This window comes from Manduca sexta, chromosome 15 (genome assembly GCF_014839805.1).
Source record: "Manduca sexta isolate Smith_Timp_Sample1 chromosome 15, JHU_Msex_v1.0, whole genome shotgun sequence".
NCBI lineage: Eukaryota > Metazoa > Arthropoda > Insecta > Lepidoptera > Sphingidae > Manduca > Manduca sexta.
Genome location: NC_051129.1, coordinates 4,692,398 through 4,707,354, shown reverse-complemented (window position 1 = coordinate 4,707,354; position 14,957 = coordinate 4,692,398). Strand labels below are relative to the sequence as shown.

The following is a 14,957-nucleotide window of genomic DNA, read 5'->3' as shown; positions in this document are numbered from 1 at the left end:
ATAACCAACCTTTTTTGAGAATATGTTTTACTAATATGAATTATTATTATTGAAATGTAATAGCATCATTTTTTTACTCAGGGTATTTTGTTTTGAGCCGACTTAAATAAAAAGGTGTATTAGTTAATTCTTCGGATATTTGTTTTGTTTTAAATGGTTCGTTTTACAAAAGAAGAAATGAGAAATGTTATAAGGCCAAATTCTAAGTTTTTGAGTTATAACGCATTCAAAATGTTAGTTCCTACATAATTGTATGTTTTTTAGTTTTTAGAAATAAAATGGATTTCGTATTAAAGCTACCATTTCTTTATAACAACATATCCGCACATAAATCTTTTATAATCATTCATAAATATAGCAAAAAAAATGGGTAAATTGTTTTGAAGCCCTGATTTACAAATATATGGCGCACTTGCCCCGAATTTGATTTGACAGCCATAGTTTGTTATAATATTGAGTTATAAAAAATTATCCAAGAGCAATGCGGGTAAAACTTATTTTTCTATGGACTAAAATTAGTGTTTTCTTTATAATGTTTAATATATACGTTTTTTTTACACAGGTGCACTTGCCCCATTTCCGGAGGCAAGTGCGCCTACTACCATCTTTTTTTACTTTGAGCAAAATATTATTAATTTATTGTCTGATTTCCTTGAATGGCTATAGGTCGTTATCACAAAATACCAAATATTCTTAAATTAATAAAATTACATTCTTAAGTCAGCACAAAAAGAAATTATTATGCATTGAATCCAGCTATGATAATTTTATGGCGCACTTCCCCCGACTGACCTTACGTGAAAACATTATAAATACTTCCCATAGTAAGTAATTCAAATATGATAACATATTACAAAACCTCATTACATTTCAACAATACAACATTAAAAGCGTCGCCTTACCTGGCGTGAGCTATTTTGCCGGAGTTGCCGCCAGCGCACTTGCCCGTGGATCCGAACAACACGTTCTCGAAGCTGCCCGACGCGCTGAAGTTGGATCCAGCGCTCTTCATTAACTTGCCCCACTGTTTGCTCGAGCGGGGCGTGCTGGAAAAAAAAAACATATTATGTTACGCTCATGTCGTTACCCTATTTATGGTCGTTGGTGTACTGGTTGGGAAGGTTTTGTTTTATTTAATTACTGGCAGGCAAAGTTCATAAAAATAAGTGTAGTATTAATTATATTATGGTTAGAGTCAAATTTAAAAAAATGTTAACTTAGTACTTTTGCTTGCGGCTTTGTTCGTTTGAAATTTCTAACAGGAAATTAAAGACACTGGAATCTAGAACTATTTTTTATTAGTGACTGAATTGTATAAAATTTCTTGAGGTTACAGTCCATTAGTATTTAGAAAGCTACAACTAAAATGTTAAGTTTAAGTATATATTCAAAATTGTATTATGCCATTTTTATTGTAGATATATTTATATATTGAAACATTTTAATGCTTCTTGTAGCATCAATAATCACAATATTAATGGACCCACTTTTAGTACGCAATGCTTAGAAATATGGCAGTTGAGGTAGGTCTTCGTAAAACAGGTTTTTACTCAATACTTACCAGCTTTGAACGTAATGCATGATACTTTTCCTTACAAAGACAGACATGGAATGGAATCAAAAAGTGATAGGTATATAATAAATATTTCACTATGATAGGTAATCTAAATAGAGGCTATTATATTTAACCTTTTTATATTTACAAGCACAATCATGCCGGTAATTGCAACTCGTATCACATAATATTAACAGTTAATTTTAAGTCTAGGTGGTGTTATTTTGTAAAGGCGCTTACTGGACAAGCGTCTAGCACGTATGATGATACGTGCTAGACGATTCAAAGTGAATGATGATTCAAAGGCATAAAATTCCACGAATACAATTACTTACTTGATGTACGGTTGATGCAAAGCAACTAGACTGGCATGTATTGTTATGGAGACAGCCGACAGGTGGAAGTAATCGAAGAGCACGGGCAGGTGGTAATGCAGACCCTGGGATGGTTGGAAGTGCAGCTTCAGCACTCGGCAGGAGACAGGTGCCAGGGTGCTCGACTGCGCGCCCTCGCTGCACCACAACTCCACCCCAAGACTCCATTCTGCTCGCTCTAACGATTCTTTCAAGTTTCGACTGTCAACTGTTGACAAAAGTTCATTTAGAATTATCAGCTAAATACAGTTATTCCACTACTGTCTGGCTAACAAAATATGAAGTCCGACACAAAAAATGATTACGTTAACAGATATTGCTTGTTATTGAAATCTTGAAACATAACCTTTCGCTTCATGCACCCAATCTGGACAAATTGATAGGTACGTACCTATGCATATAGAAGATCATTGAATTCATCTACGTAATACAGTGCTTCATCGGCTTCGTGTATTAATGGAATAAAACTCATTACTGTTGTCGGTCTAAATTTACTTACGTATTAAATCGATTTATCCGGTGGACACGACTGTGTAAATATCAAAGTAATCAAACATTTAATATTTTAAAGCATTTTGATGGATTTCATTCGGATGTGAATAATAAATTATTTTACGAATAGCTGTAAAATGTTCATGTTTTCACATACAGTTGAATAGTTAAAATATATACTTAGGCATGTTTTGAATGACGCAAAGACCACCTCTTCTACGCATTTCACTAAATTTTCATAGTATTATTAATTTCAATGAAATGCCTGTAAGTAATATTATTTTCCAATAAATTAAGTGTAATTTAATTTGTATTTACACACTCCGTTATGTTACATACTTTATGCAGTGTAGCTTATATTATATTTCGTAACATGACTAAGATTGCAGGAGAAAAATTCTTCCTTCCCTATCTTATTTGATGTCCACAATAATATAATATCCAAGAACACACGAAGTTTTCAAAGTGCCTTAATATGAATGAAGGTATCTATAAAAACTCGACAAGGCTGTTTTAATTTGTTACTTTATTCTTTTCTAGATGTTGCTCGCGGCTTCGTCGGCGTGAAAAGCCTTTGCTGAAACGAAAGACCCTTAAACACAGTACGATGCCAGCGCAATCTATTTAAAAAATCTGATGAAAAAATCAAATAATTCCCATGGAAGCATATGATCGGGATTAAAAGTAGCCTATGTTTTAATCATGGTCTAGTAAGATCCGACCCTATCCTATATAGGGTCGGATAGGATAAGTAAGATTCCCAGTTAAAAGTGAAGTGCTATTGAGGGATATATATATTGATAGGAAAACACAAGATAATAACCAATATACATTGGTGTATGACCAACTTTACTGTTTAATGTCTTTGCGTGTATGAAATTTCAATGTGAGACTTAAACCCATGGTTCTTGTTTTGAAGTTCTTTTTCTAGTTGTATCAAGGCAGATGACACCAGCTATTTCGTTGGTTTTATTTATCACACAGACTCACAGATTGAATCACCACATTTCTACATTTAAGCCATCGATATATATGTACTACGTACTTAAGGCAAGTGTTTTTACAAATTAACTCACCCAGCAAATGAGCTCTAAAATGTACGATGTCTCTTAGCGTGACCTCCTCGTTCCTGTACATTATCTGGAAGGCCCTGGAAGCCGCAAGGCCACCGATGAGCGAGGCATTGGCGGCGGGCCGGCCGGTTCTCGCTGCCCCATTACTGCTGGACACTGACGCCTCGATGTGAACCGGCACCTTGGGTGACACGCGGAGACCCACGCGAATTTGGTAAAGCCTGCAAAAAATTTAATAATGATAATATAAAAGAAAGTCCAGATAGCGACCATGGTACACAAGGTGGCCCACGTAAGTGTGTCACGTTCCGGGATCAGCCTGTGTATACCCGGTACCAACAGGCGAGCATAATTGTGTCCGAAGGTTTACTCATCTCTCGTCAGTCGACTTTATATTGAACCCCAATCCACTAACCATCAGATGCAAGGGGACACTTTGCCATACTCTTATAAAAAAAAAACAATATGACTATTAAGTCATATTAATTTTTAAATATTAATTAAGAACACCCAATGAGAACTAAAGCCTGACATGAGTCTGCCATTCATATTATAATCAGCTGCTCTGAACTTTTGCTTCCCAAGCCGTTATTGCAAACGTTACATCAATAAAACACATTTAGCATCCTATTTCCCTATTAAGGTTATTGGAAAGGATAAAATCATTTAAAAGAGTAATTTATTATTTCCTGTTGTATCCAATTTAAATAGTCACCTACACAATATCCTCTATAAAGCAGTAAAGGCTCCCTTTGAAGGGGAGAAAAGAGGTCGGTAATAAAATTCAGCCCGAAAAGGTTACCCTCCAATTCTATGTATGTAATATATAGTTGTGAATAGGAAATCAGAATGTAGGGAATTGTAAATGTCATAGGTACTTGTTACGGTTATATCTGAAGTATCTATCTACGTTTAGAACTAGGTCTGGCCGGCTAATAATAGGTCCAGTCGATGCATTTGATCAGAAATAGTTGTCGTCTTTTAATATATGTGTATACGTATTCATCGAATTAGATTTATATTTTAAAAATCTTAAACAAACTTTTTGAATCCTGGTAAAATAATAACTGTTAGATGATATCAAATACAGTGGGAATTGCAATATATCTTAATTAATTTATATATTTTCGTGCATTTTAACACTGTAAAGATTATAATTATAAATAAAACAAGATCCATGATTATTGTTAACTTACATTCGGAGAACCGCGGAGGACAATCGAAATATTGATTTATATCTTCTTTCCTGCCAGTCCGATCTGGCTTCTTTGTTTCCTTTGTACTCTTTCATTTATTTATTTTATTAATTTGTTTTATTTAAGGATCGCCAACACGATAAACAATAAAATTAGTAAAGACTGTAACAGTTAATAATTGTCTTAATTTCATTGTTGTCACAATTTGTAGGAGAAGCATACAAACGAAGAAGAATAAATGTTACATAGAGTTACATTGAGTTCATTTATTTTATGACCAATATAAAATGTCTAGCCTAGTTGGGTGTGGAACGGACTGCCGAGACGAATGTCCTGGGTTCAAATCCCAAGGGCACACACCTCTGACTTTTCTAAAATCATGTGTGTATTCTTTGTGAATTATCATTCGCTTTAACGGTGAAGGAAAACATCGTGAGGAAACCTGCACATCTGAGAAGTTCTCTATGGGAGTGTACTAATCCGCACTAGGCCAGCGTGGTGGACTAAGGCCTAATCCCTCTCAGTAGTGAGGAGGCCCGTGCTCAGCAGTGGGCAAGTATATAATACAGGGCTGATATTATTATTATAAAATGTCTGTATTAATTAAGTAATAATTGAATATTCTTATATACCTTGAGTTACCATAAGCGCAACCATGATCGCCTACGTGTTGAATAAAGCATTTAATTTCATTATTGATTTTAAAGAACATTATGAAATTTCTTAGATTAATGTTACCATATAATTGGGAATAATTTAATATTTGGAAATTATAGTATGCTACCTGTTTAAAGAATATTTAATTTTGACCAAGAATAATTAAGACATAGAGATTGACAGGCAAGTAAGGCTTGGTTAGATAGTGTTCGGATGGTTAAAATTCCACATTTGAATACTTGGCTCATCATCTTATGCGTCCTGCCCAATAGACAACAGCACTGAGACAGGAATATTGATCCATGAGACCTTTTAAAAGTGAGAGTTGGAGACAATTTTACATTCCCAATTGAAAAAAAAGATAAATAACTACGATAAAATTCGTAAATAGTTTTGTTTCAATGTCTAACATTTGCGTAAACATAAATTATTATTCCCTATCAATTTCAAGATTGTACTCCTTAATATAGAAATTTGGTAATTTTTTATTTTCGGCATGTGAATGCAATTTGTTCGCATTTGGTAGTGTTGTAGAGATTTTAACATTCGATATAAATTCCAAAATCGAGCCCTATTCGGGATGTAGTACTTTCAGTATGGGATTCAAATGCAATTGACCAGCATATAATACCATCGGAATTAATAGACAAACTCAAGCCCAAGTGGACAAAGCACAAGGACGAGCGTAGAATTGGGCGTGCGGCGACAAGATTAGTCGATGACCTAATAAAGCGGGTCAATCCAAAACGAAACTAGCACAGGACCGTAGCAAATAGGCCTATGCCTAGCAGCAGGATCATAGCTGTAGTTATTGATGCTTATGGTAGAGTTCACAGTATTCATTTATTTTTTTAGATGTCCTTCATCGTAGGTACAGAACCCTGGGCAACGTCTTTCTTAGATTCTGCCAATTATCCCTATACATGGCCAAATACCACCCGAGCTTATTTACAATACAACCAAAATCTATTCATTTAACAATTTCATTTTATTTCCAAAAGCCTCAGTAGATTTTATTACATTTTAGTAATGGAATGCTAGCATCGTAGGTATTTTTGTAAATCTTTTTACCCGTTGCGGTATTCCAGACTGCGCAAGAATCCTTCGCAATCCAGCCGATTCCATTCCGATTGATTTTACGCGTCCACTGTTATAAAACCGCAGAGTTTCATTTTAAAAGAAGTATTTGGATATAGACATTTACTATATGTAGAGCTTTAGTTTAGGCTAACACCGACCTATAGAAAGACAAGAAACATCGTTTTAGATTATATTTTAATGTTGCGATTTACAATGAAATGAAATAATTTATTGGAACCTGTAAAATGTTATACATTATTTAGATTCCGTCAATATTACCTCTACCACAAGTTTGGAAAGCAGTTTTCATCAGAGAAGAAAGGGCAAGAAACTCCGGTGTTGCTCTTTTCAAAATCAGTTTAAGGTATAAATTACAGTACATGATACACAGAAATGAGAAAAATTACAATTGTTTTTTTTTATTGCTGATTAGAGCAGTTCCATAATAGTGGAATTAATATTCGCGACGATGGAGAAACAATAATATTTATACTTATGTAAGATATTCACTCAGTTGATATGTAAGGAAATCTTACAATCCTGTTAACAAGAGTAAGGTGGAGTGCTTGAAGCCCTCTAATTTACAGGATTAACTTTTTCTTATAAATTTGAAGGTCAAATAGAAAAAAACGAGATATCACTAGATGTCTATAATAATTTAAGGTGTAAATATGATTCACACATTTCACTAAAACAATGTGAAGAATAGTATGCGTTAAATAATAATACATATAGATTCATGAGGCAAATTTTGAAATAGCAATTTAATTTAATGGCAAGATAATGGCGAAAATAAAACGATATGATTATGAAGTAGCGGAATATGTGTTTTATTTTTATATTGCAAAATATATGAGGAATGTAGTTGAAATTAAAAGTGGGTCACGATACGGCGACATGCGTAGGCGTTGTCGTATTTTAATTTTACATTCGTCTTGAAAGATTCGTTGTCACTGGGCCATTACCGCGAAATTATTTCGTGTTTAATATTCGTATTGCTGAAAACAAGTTAATTTCTATCATTGCTATTGAACGACTAAAATCAGTGTAACTAAGGCACCGCGCAGACACGGGAAACTTATTACCAGTAATCACTACACTGCTGCTATAACGAAACCGACAGTTGCTTGAACAACTTCAGCAACTGTTAATAACAAAGTAGTGTAGTGTCTTTTAAAAACTTATATTTGCTGAACGTAAATTGTATCATGACGAATAATACCAATGGGTATTAATTTATCACAATCCCTACGCCACGGGAATAAAAAAACATACATTTATTTAAAATTATGGGTTGACGTATATTCTGTAATTAGGACAATAACTAGTTGTTACATTGTAACTAACTCCAATAATATATAACAGTAATAACGGACATTAAAATTAAAAATTTTTGGGTTTTACCGCGTTTTTTATATTTTAATTTTAGGTGGCTGAGGATGACCAACACTTCAATCCGCCCCGTGACCACAAAGGCTCCAAAATCTTCGAAACGTTGGGACAAAATTAAAATATCTAAATCGGGATAGAATCCGAAAAGTAGTTTAAATAATCTAACATTCGCGTAAATATAAGAAATCATTGAGTAATAACAGACCTAAAGTGTTTAGTCAAATGCATTAGTTTAAACCCAAAAAATCCACCGACACGTTATGAAGCCCATAAAACTGCACATGTTTATTATTTTTGAGTAAGCCGAATGCAGTGTAGTAAACGCTGGCGGAGTAAACACTGTAAACGCAAAGGTTAGATAATTTTAGACCTAACCACGACCTTGCTTGCAGACGTAAGCTGTTACATACGTGGGAAACCAAAACAAATTTCAGATATCTATCAGCTATCCTTTTAACAAATATAAGAATAGTTTATGTCCTAGATTCATTTAAAATTAGCCTAAGTGTTACCAGTAGAATGTAGGAAATGAGGCATTAATAGGACATCCGTAAAGAGCTGGCGTTTTGAAACATTGTCTTGATACAGCAAGATGTGTAGGTCATTCACCTTTTATATGCATGAAGTTTACCCATAATCAACGTCACATTTTGTTTTAAAGTATACCTACAGCACAGACATACCGACTTAACTGCAAGGTCCTATTCAACTATCAAGAATTCTGGAGTAAAAGTGTAAAAGATAAAAAGCGATCGTGGCGTTAATACACTCGTAATGATCAATTTAATAAGGATATTGCACAGTTTATTTTCATACTTACAATTATAACTAGCTTTTGCTCGCGGCAAATGTGATGGAGTTTTCCGCGATAAAAGTCCCGCTATATATTTACCCGGGATATAAAGTAGCCTATAACCTTCCCAGGGTTTTAAACTATCTCCATACCAAAATTCATAAAAATCCGTTCAGTAGATTTTGAGATAATCGATAACATATAGACAGACAGAAAAGGCGGCTTTGTTCTATAATATGTATAGATTACTCATAATTATAACTATTTTGTGAATGTTGAGTATGCCTGTAAATGGCATGCTTCAGCCAATTGTTTACTTACGATGTTTTTTAGACTTAAAGATATGTATGTGTGCTGTTGGTGAACCTTATTAAATAAATAAATAAATATATCACTATTATGTGCTTTTCGCCCTAGGTTAGTTAAAACTAGTACTAGTACTGCGTTGAATGTTCATTTGCGGCAGAAATAGACATCGCGATCGTTCTTATAGAGATGATATGAAATCTACCTACTAAAACATTAGACAGGAATGTAATCTTTTAAATATTTCATGTTAGTTGTAACTGGGTAGTTTGATTTGAGTGTTTGCTTTCTTTTGCTCTTAATGTACCCACTGGCGATCCAATAAAATAAATAAAATCATTAGGTAATAAACATGTTATTCAACCAACTAAAAAAAAGGGAATACATAGCAATTTTTGTGATGATACCAATCGTAATGATGCCAAGGATCGGGCAAATTGATTAGTACTTGGAAGACCTGACGCTGAGTACTTAGATGTAAAAATACTCGTTCCAACAAAATGTGCTGTCCTACTTTTGGTGGTGGTTCCAAAAACTTGCTCGTTACTGGCAAGTGGGCTGTTTCGAGTTCACTGAATTGAAACCAATTTTCTAAGAATGTTTGCTTGTTTGAAAAGGTAATGGTTAAAAGAATTAACCGCTGTGGTAGGGGGTAAATTTAAAAATGGAGATAGAGATTAAAGTCTAGTAATAATTATACCAAAAACATATTTCCTGTTAAATTATAGAAAGCGACGATAGCCTAGTTGGGAGTGGAACGGACTAACGAAACGAATGTACGCAGGTTTAAAATTAAAGGACACGCACCTCTGACTTTTCTAAAGTTATGTGTATTTTTGTGAATTATCGCTTGCTTTAACGGTTCAGGAAAAACACAGTGAAACCGGCATACAAGCCAGCGAGGTGGACTAAAGCCGAAACCATCTCAATAGTAAAGGAGGCCCGTGCTTATCAGTGGGCAGTATATTATTAATACTTCCATTTTTATATCTTCTACGTAGAAGAATTGTAGGCCAAACTCTAGTACCACAAATAGATATAGTCAACCACAAAAGTAGCTGAACAAATTGTTTTTTTTTCTAATTTTGCGTCTATATCGAATATTGTTATTACTTCACTAAAATAAATTTCACAGGGCTAACTTCATTTTAAATAAAGAAAAAATAATATTTGGATTGAAGTTACTGTGTGCAAGCGTTTCGAGTTATGAATTTGTTCACCTATTTTTGCGGGTGACTGTATCTATTAGCAAAATAATACAAAAAAATCTTATCATTAGTTGGGTTAAGCATGACGGTTTCTGTTTGAGTAAACATGTCTGTTTCCGACACCATGATTTTGTTTGTGAAGTTGTTTTCGTTTAAAAATATTTTTCCTCAAATTAGAATATTGTTTACACGTAGGTACGTAATTGCATTTTATGATTGACTTGCGATGGTTTCTTTTTTAGTCAAAATTCAAATTTTGAATATTGTTTACTTTTTAAATTCCGAATAAAGAAAAATTGCTTATAAATGCCTAAAAACATAAATAGGTATCACAAGGTACGGCAGTCGGATGGAACTGAATACAACATGCACATAGCATAAGACAAAGGAAAAAACATTGTAGCCTGTCTAATTATTGGATATTATGAGGATTAAAAACTAATTTACCAGGATGACAACAGAAAAGCAGTGCCACACAGGATTTTTATTATTCAAAGTTCGAACGATGTTGCTATTGTTTACGGCCAGTCGTCAGGACAGACGAGTACCACCAGGCGCTGGCTAGTCTCGAGAGTTGTATGTAACCTAGGACGGCTATCGAATCTAGTACATACAATTAATTCTCTAACCATTTGATTATGAAGAAAGAAGCAAAAGATTAATAGAATATATGTTAAGTTAAAACTATGTGAAACATAATATATATCCAATAATTAAGTACAATAAAATTAGCTCTACCATTTCTTAAGACAACAAGCCAGAAATACCTATTTATGTAAGAAAAGATAAAGTAGCCGATGCTTTGTTCCACATTCACGAATTTTCACAAAGATAAAGTGGTGACCCGTTTGCAAGATCAAACTAGGACGCGAAAGGAGCATGCTCGATTGGCATAAAGACAAAAGCGATACAAGGAACGGCGATGTAAGTTATTGGTTTCGGTTCTAGGAGCTTTTAGGGAAATTGTTTCTTATAAGACATGATATAATGGCTATATTGGTGGAACAAGAATGTCTTTTTGGAGAATTCCTTTTGGGTTTGATCTAAAGGACAAAATTGTCGCAGCTTACTACGATTTCATTTGAGGATCTAGTATAATATTCAACGAATTATAGCTTAATACGTTCATCAAATCTTGAGTGAACATTTTCTGCATGTTACTCATGATTTTAATTGTTGAAGTCAGGTGTCAGAAGCAAAGAGAATATAACACTTCATTAAAGTCAGAAGCGACTTCTCTGAAAGTGTGATATAAAATTTAGGCAAGATGTTACTAAATAATAATGACCCTTTCTGCCAAATAATCCGGACATTTTTAGCGTGTTAATCATCAGTCCAGGGCCCTTATTCTGTATGGTAGTGTAAACGCGTAACGCGGCCGTGTCATGTTATCTTCGAGAAATGTGCGTGAAATGGTATTCTGTAAGCCAAATTTCTATAGTCCTAAACATGATGCGTTGTGTTACGTGCTTGTTACGCACTGTTAAAATAACGTGTGGGATAGAGAATAAGGCCCCAGTCCTTATATTAATACTGTGTGTGATACATATGGGTGAAATGATTATAATGCATTTTATGATACCTAATTTGTTTGTTATGTGTCTCTATATACAACTTTTTCTCATAAGTGAGATTTATTTCATAAGTGTAAGAACCGCCTTATGGTCTTAATAGCCAAAAAGATGCTCTTTTTCATTTAAGGGCACATCGAATTCAGGCCCTATTTGATAATTACAGAAAGAAAGAGTTTTCTGTCAAAACTCAGATAAAAATAATATATAGTCCCATGTTTTGACATGACGTTTTCAACTTGGACTCGGACGCCACATGTTACGAGGGTAGAAAATCGAGTGATTGTACTGATACCATAAAGTATGAACTGACTCCATGGGAGTTAAAATATTTTGTAATAAAAAGTGAATGAGAAATAAGATTTGGTGTTGCCGTTATAGGCGAAGCTGATGAAAGGTGAAATAATAATAAAATAACAATCAGTGCGTAACAAAATAAAATTGTCTTATTACTTTTTAAAACTTCTGTAACATGTCGTTTTGCTATAGTTATTTGTTGAAACGAGCAAGTTGTAAGTGATGAAAGACTTTAAAAGGATCAATGTTCGAAATGCAACAACCAGGTGCTCAAAACAAGTCCAATTTTTTAAGACATTATCTCGTGGTTATTCTGACTTATTGCTGCTACAATATGTCTAATCCCAGACGTACTAAATTATTTATTCCTTTCCTGACAATTGTTAGTTTATTAAATTCTTTTAACTTTAAGATATTCTCATATCCTGAAACATTTCCCCATGATGAGAAAAAACAGACTCTTATCTGCATCAAATACCATCTACAATCAATATCCTAAATATTTTATCCAAATATCTCCATTTAATTGTAGCCAAAAAAATAAATAAACAGCGTAAAATTGAGTAATTGCCAATCAAGCCGGCGTCTACAAGTCAGTTCGAACAGACCAGCGATATTAATTGAAGGGTGTGCAAATTGCGCGACTGCCGGTGCGTGCACGAGCAAATGGCATAGGGCGGAAATAATAGACTTTAATTTCACTAATTGAAATTATTGGCGAACAGACTATTGGTGGGATACTTTTAAAGTAATTAATTGAGGTTCCATCAGGATATTGGAAACATAGTGACGTGGATAGCTGGAATAATGATAATGATAGATGTACTCAATATTTATTGACGTATCATTTAGTTTTAGACTCCGATACATTTTTTTTTATCTAGAAATGGTATTTATGGGTATAAATATAACTTTTAGGTTTATCAAGAAATGCACATGAATGAAAAGCGTATTTGAATCAATGAAAACATGATTAAGAACGGAGTTAAACGACTATTCGTTAAATCTATGATGATCATCCAAAATTTAAAGAATTATTTGCTAATGATAAGAATCGATTATCTAAGTAACTGGTTATCAAAACCACAGTGATAGTCGAGGCACTCAAAGTAACCAATAGTAATGTTTATTACAAGCTTGAAGTGGATAATATGAATTTAAATTAAAGATTTTCTGTTTTTAGTGTATGGATACGGGACATTTAACTTGATAAAAATCATTATTTGTGAGACAAGCCCTTATAAAAATGAACCTTGTTATTTAGATATCATAAGACTGGAGTTCCTAAAGCAATACAATTCTAGTAACGCCTGCTAGTTTGTTATGTATTGCGTTTTTCGCCCTTCTTACCGTAGGCATTACGGGCATCTCGTGTTCAATCCAAATATCGAACAACAGATCTGGTTCCTGACACGACCCCAAGGAACTAGTTCCCCTACAAACACTCGGTAACTAGTTGTGACAGTTTGACGTCACACAACAACCCGGCCTCGTGAACGCGACCTGACACCAGCCGAGGATCTCCATTGTTAATATGACATTATGTAACTGCGAGGCTAGGCTAATGGCAAGTAAATACTTACACAATAGATATCACATAGCACGCGAGAATCCGCTAAAACTCCAGCCTGTCAGCGAAGATTTATTGCGCAAATGTTTTACGGCATCGTTGCTTATTTGGTCGTGTTTCATGCGGCTAAAAGGATTCCAAGGATGTTCCCTTGTTTGATGCATAATGTATATTCAACGATAAATAATAGTAATTTGAATAATAGAGACTTTTTGCATTGACTATTTTACCAAGCTTTGCTGTTTTACTATTGTAGCAATCAATCAATATAGGTACGCATGTAGGTTATCTATTATCAATACGAGTTCGTAACGGCCGTGAATTTCCACGAGAGATGGACTGATAACAGAATTGTTATCTATAATCTCACCCTCTCTGGAAGAGGTCGACATTGTAGAACTTGTAGAGTTCCACGGAGAACTCGAATGTGGCCTGCAGGTCGCTCATGGTGCGTGTGTGGTGGCGCGGGCGCGGGCGCGGGCGCTGGCAGCGCGGCGCGCCATGTCGCAGGTGCTAGCAGCGCGCCGACCGCATCGCCCGGCCGCCGCTGCCCGCCGCTGCCCGACGCACGTGCCCGGCACGCTCGCACTGCCACTGCACTGCACCGCACTGCACCGCACCGCACTCGCGACCACACCCGCCGCCGCTGCGCTACTCCGCTGGCTACCCCTCGAGCCGCTCGTCGCTCAGCTCGGGCGCGGTCCCGGTCTCACCGCGCAAAAATAGCGACGCGAACGTGGCGGCGCCGATGAACGTACAGCTCACAGTGCGGGAACCAGGAATTCATTTTTTAATAGCGGCCGGCACGCATGCGCACTTGGTACGCAGCCGTCGCGCCGTCCGCCTGCAGCAGTGTGCGCCGCTCGCCCACCTAGACAGGTGCGCTCGCAATAAAGCACTAATCCGCACTCGAGAGGAGCGCTCGGCGATGTTATGAGACCGTTTCAGGGATGTGTCGCCGCGTGGTGATGCGGCGCGATTACGCTCTCCCGCGGGAGACTGTAAAGGTCAGGGGGAGGCCGCGTGTGTCGACCCCCGGCCGCGCGCCGCCACCGCCGCCGCCACCGCCGGTGTCGCCCTCGCAGACGTAACCTTTCTAGTACCTGTCGATAGCACCAGCTTCTATAATAAGTCTGTACCGATGACGCCATTTTATGAATGCCTAGGGGGATGTTATTTGGGGTGACATTTCAAAAGCGAGATTTAATGTATTTTGGTATCATAACTCTATGTAATTAACTGCTGTGAATCAGCTTGTTGACGCATTTTAATCGTTTACTACGATTTCAAAATTGTTAAAAAAGGCATGGAATACGTGAATTATTTATTAACAGGTACTTTAATAATATTATTTTTCTTGTATGAATATTAGTTTGCGCTTATGTTTAATTGT

General features: G+C 35.8%; 1 protein-coding gene across 1 annotated transcript; it reads right to left on the bottom strand.

The window, feature by feature from the left end:
• Window positions 1–898: 898 nt before the first annotated feature.
• On the bottom strand, window positions 899–14,046 carry LOC119189417 (protein FAM135A-like). Its single transcript, XM_037438963.1, has 4 exons — window positions 13,935–14,046; window positions 3,498–3,715; window positions 1,891–2,137; window positions 899–1,046 (listed from the first exon to the last, which is right to left on the bottom strand). The coding sequence occupies exons 1-4, from the start codon at window positions 14,009–14,011 to the stop codon at window positions 899–901; spliced, it is 690 nt and encodes a 229-aa protein (XP_037294860.1). The 5' UTR covers window positions 14,012–14,046.
• Window positions 14,047–14,957: the final 911 nt, after the last annotated feature.

Coding starts and splice junctions, on each gene's coding strand:
- LOC119189417 (XM_037438963.1), bottom strand. CDS start 14,011: ATGAGCGACCTGCAGGCCACATTCGAGTTCTCCGTGGAACTCTACAAG. Junction 3,716..13,934: donor GTCGACCTCTTCCAGAGAGG/GTGAGATTATAG, acceptor AATTTTTTGCAG/GCTTTACCAAATTCGCGTGG. Junction 2,138..3,497: donor TTTTAGAGCTCATTTGCTGG/GTGAGTTAATTT, acceptor TTTTGTCAACAG/TTGACAGTCGAAACTTGAAA.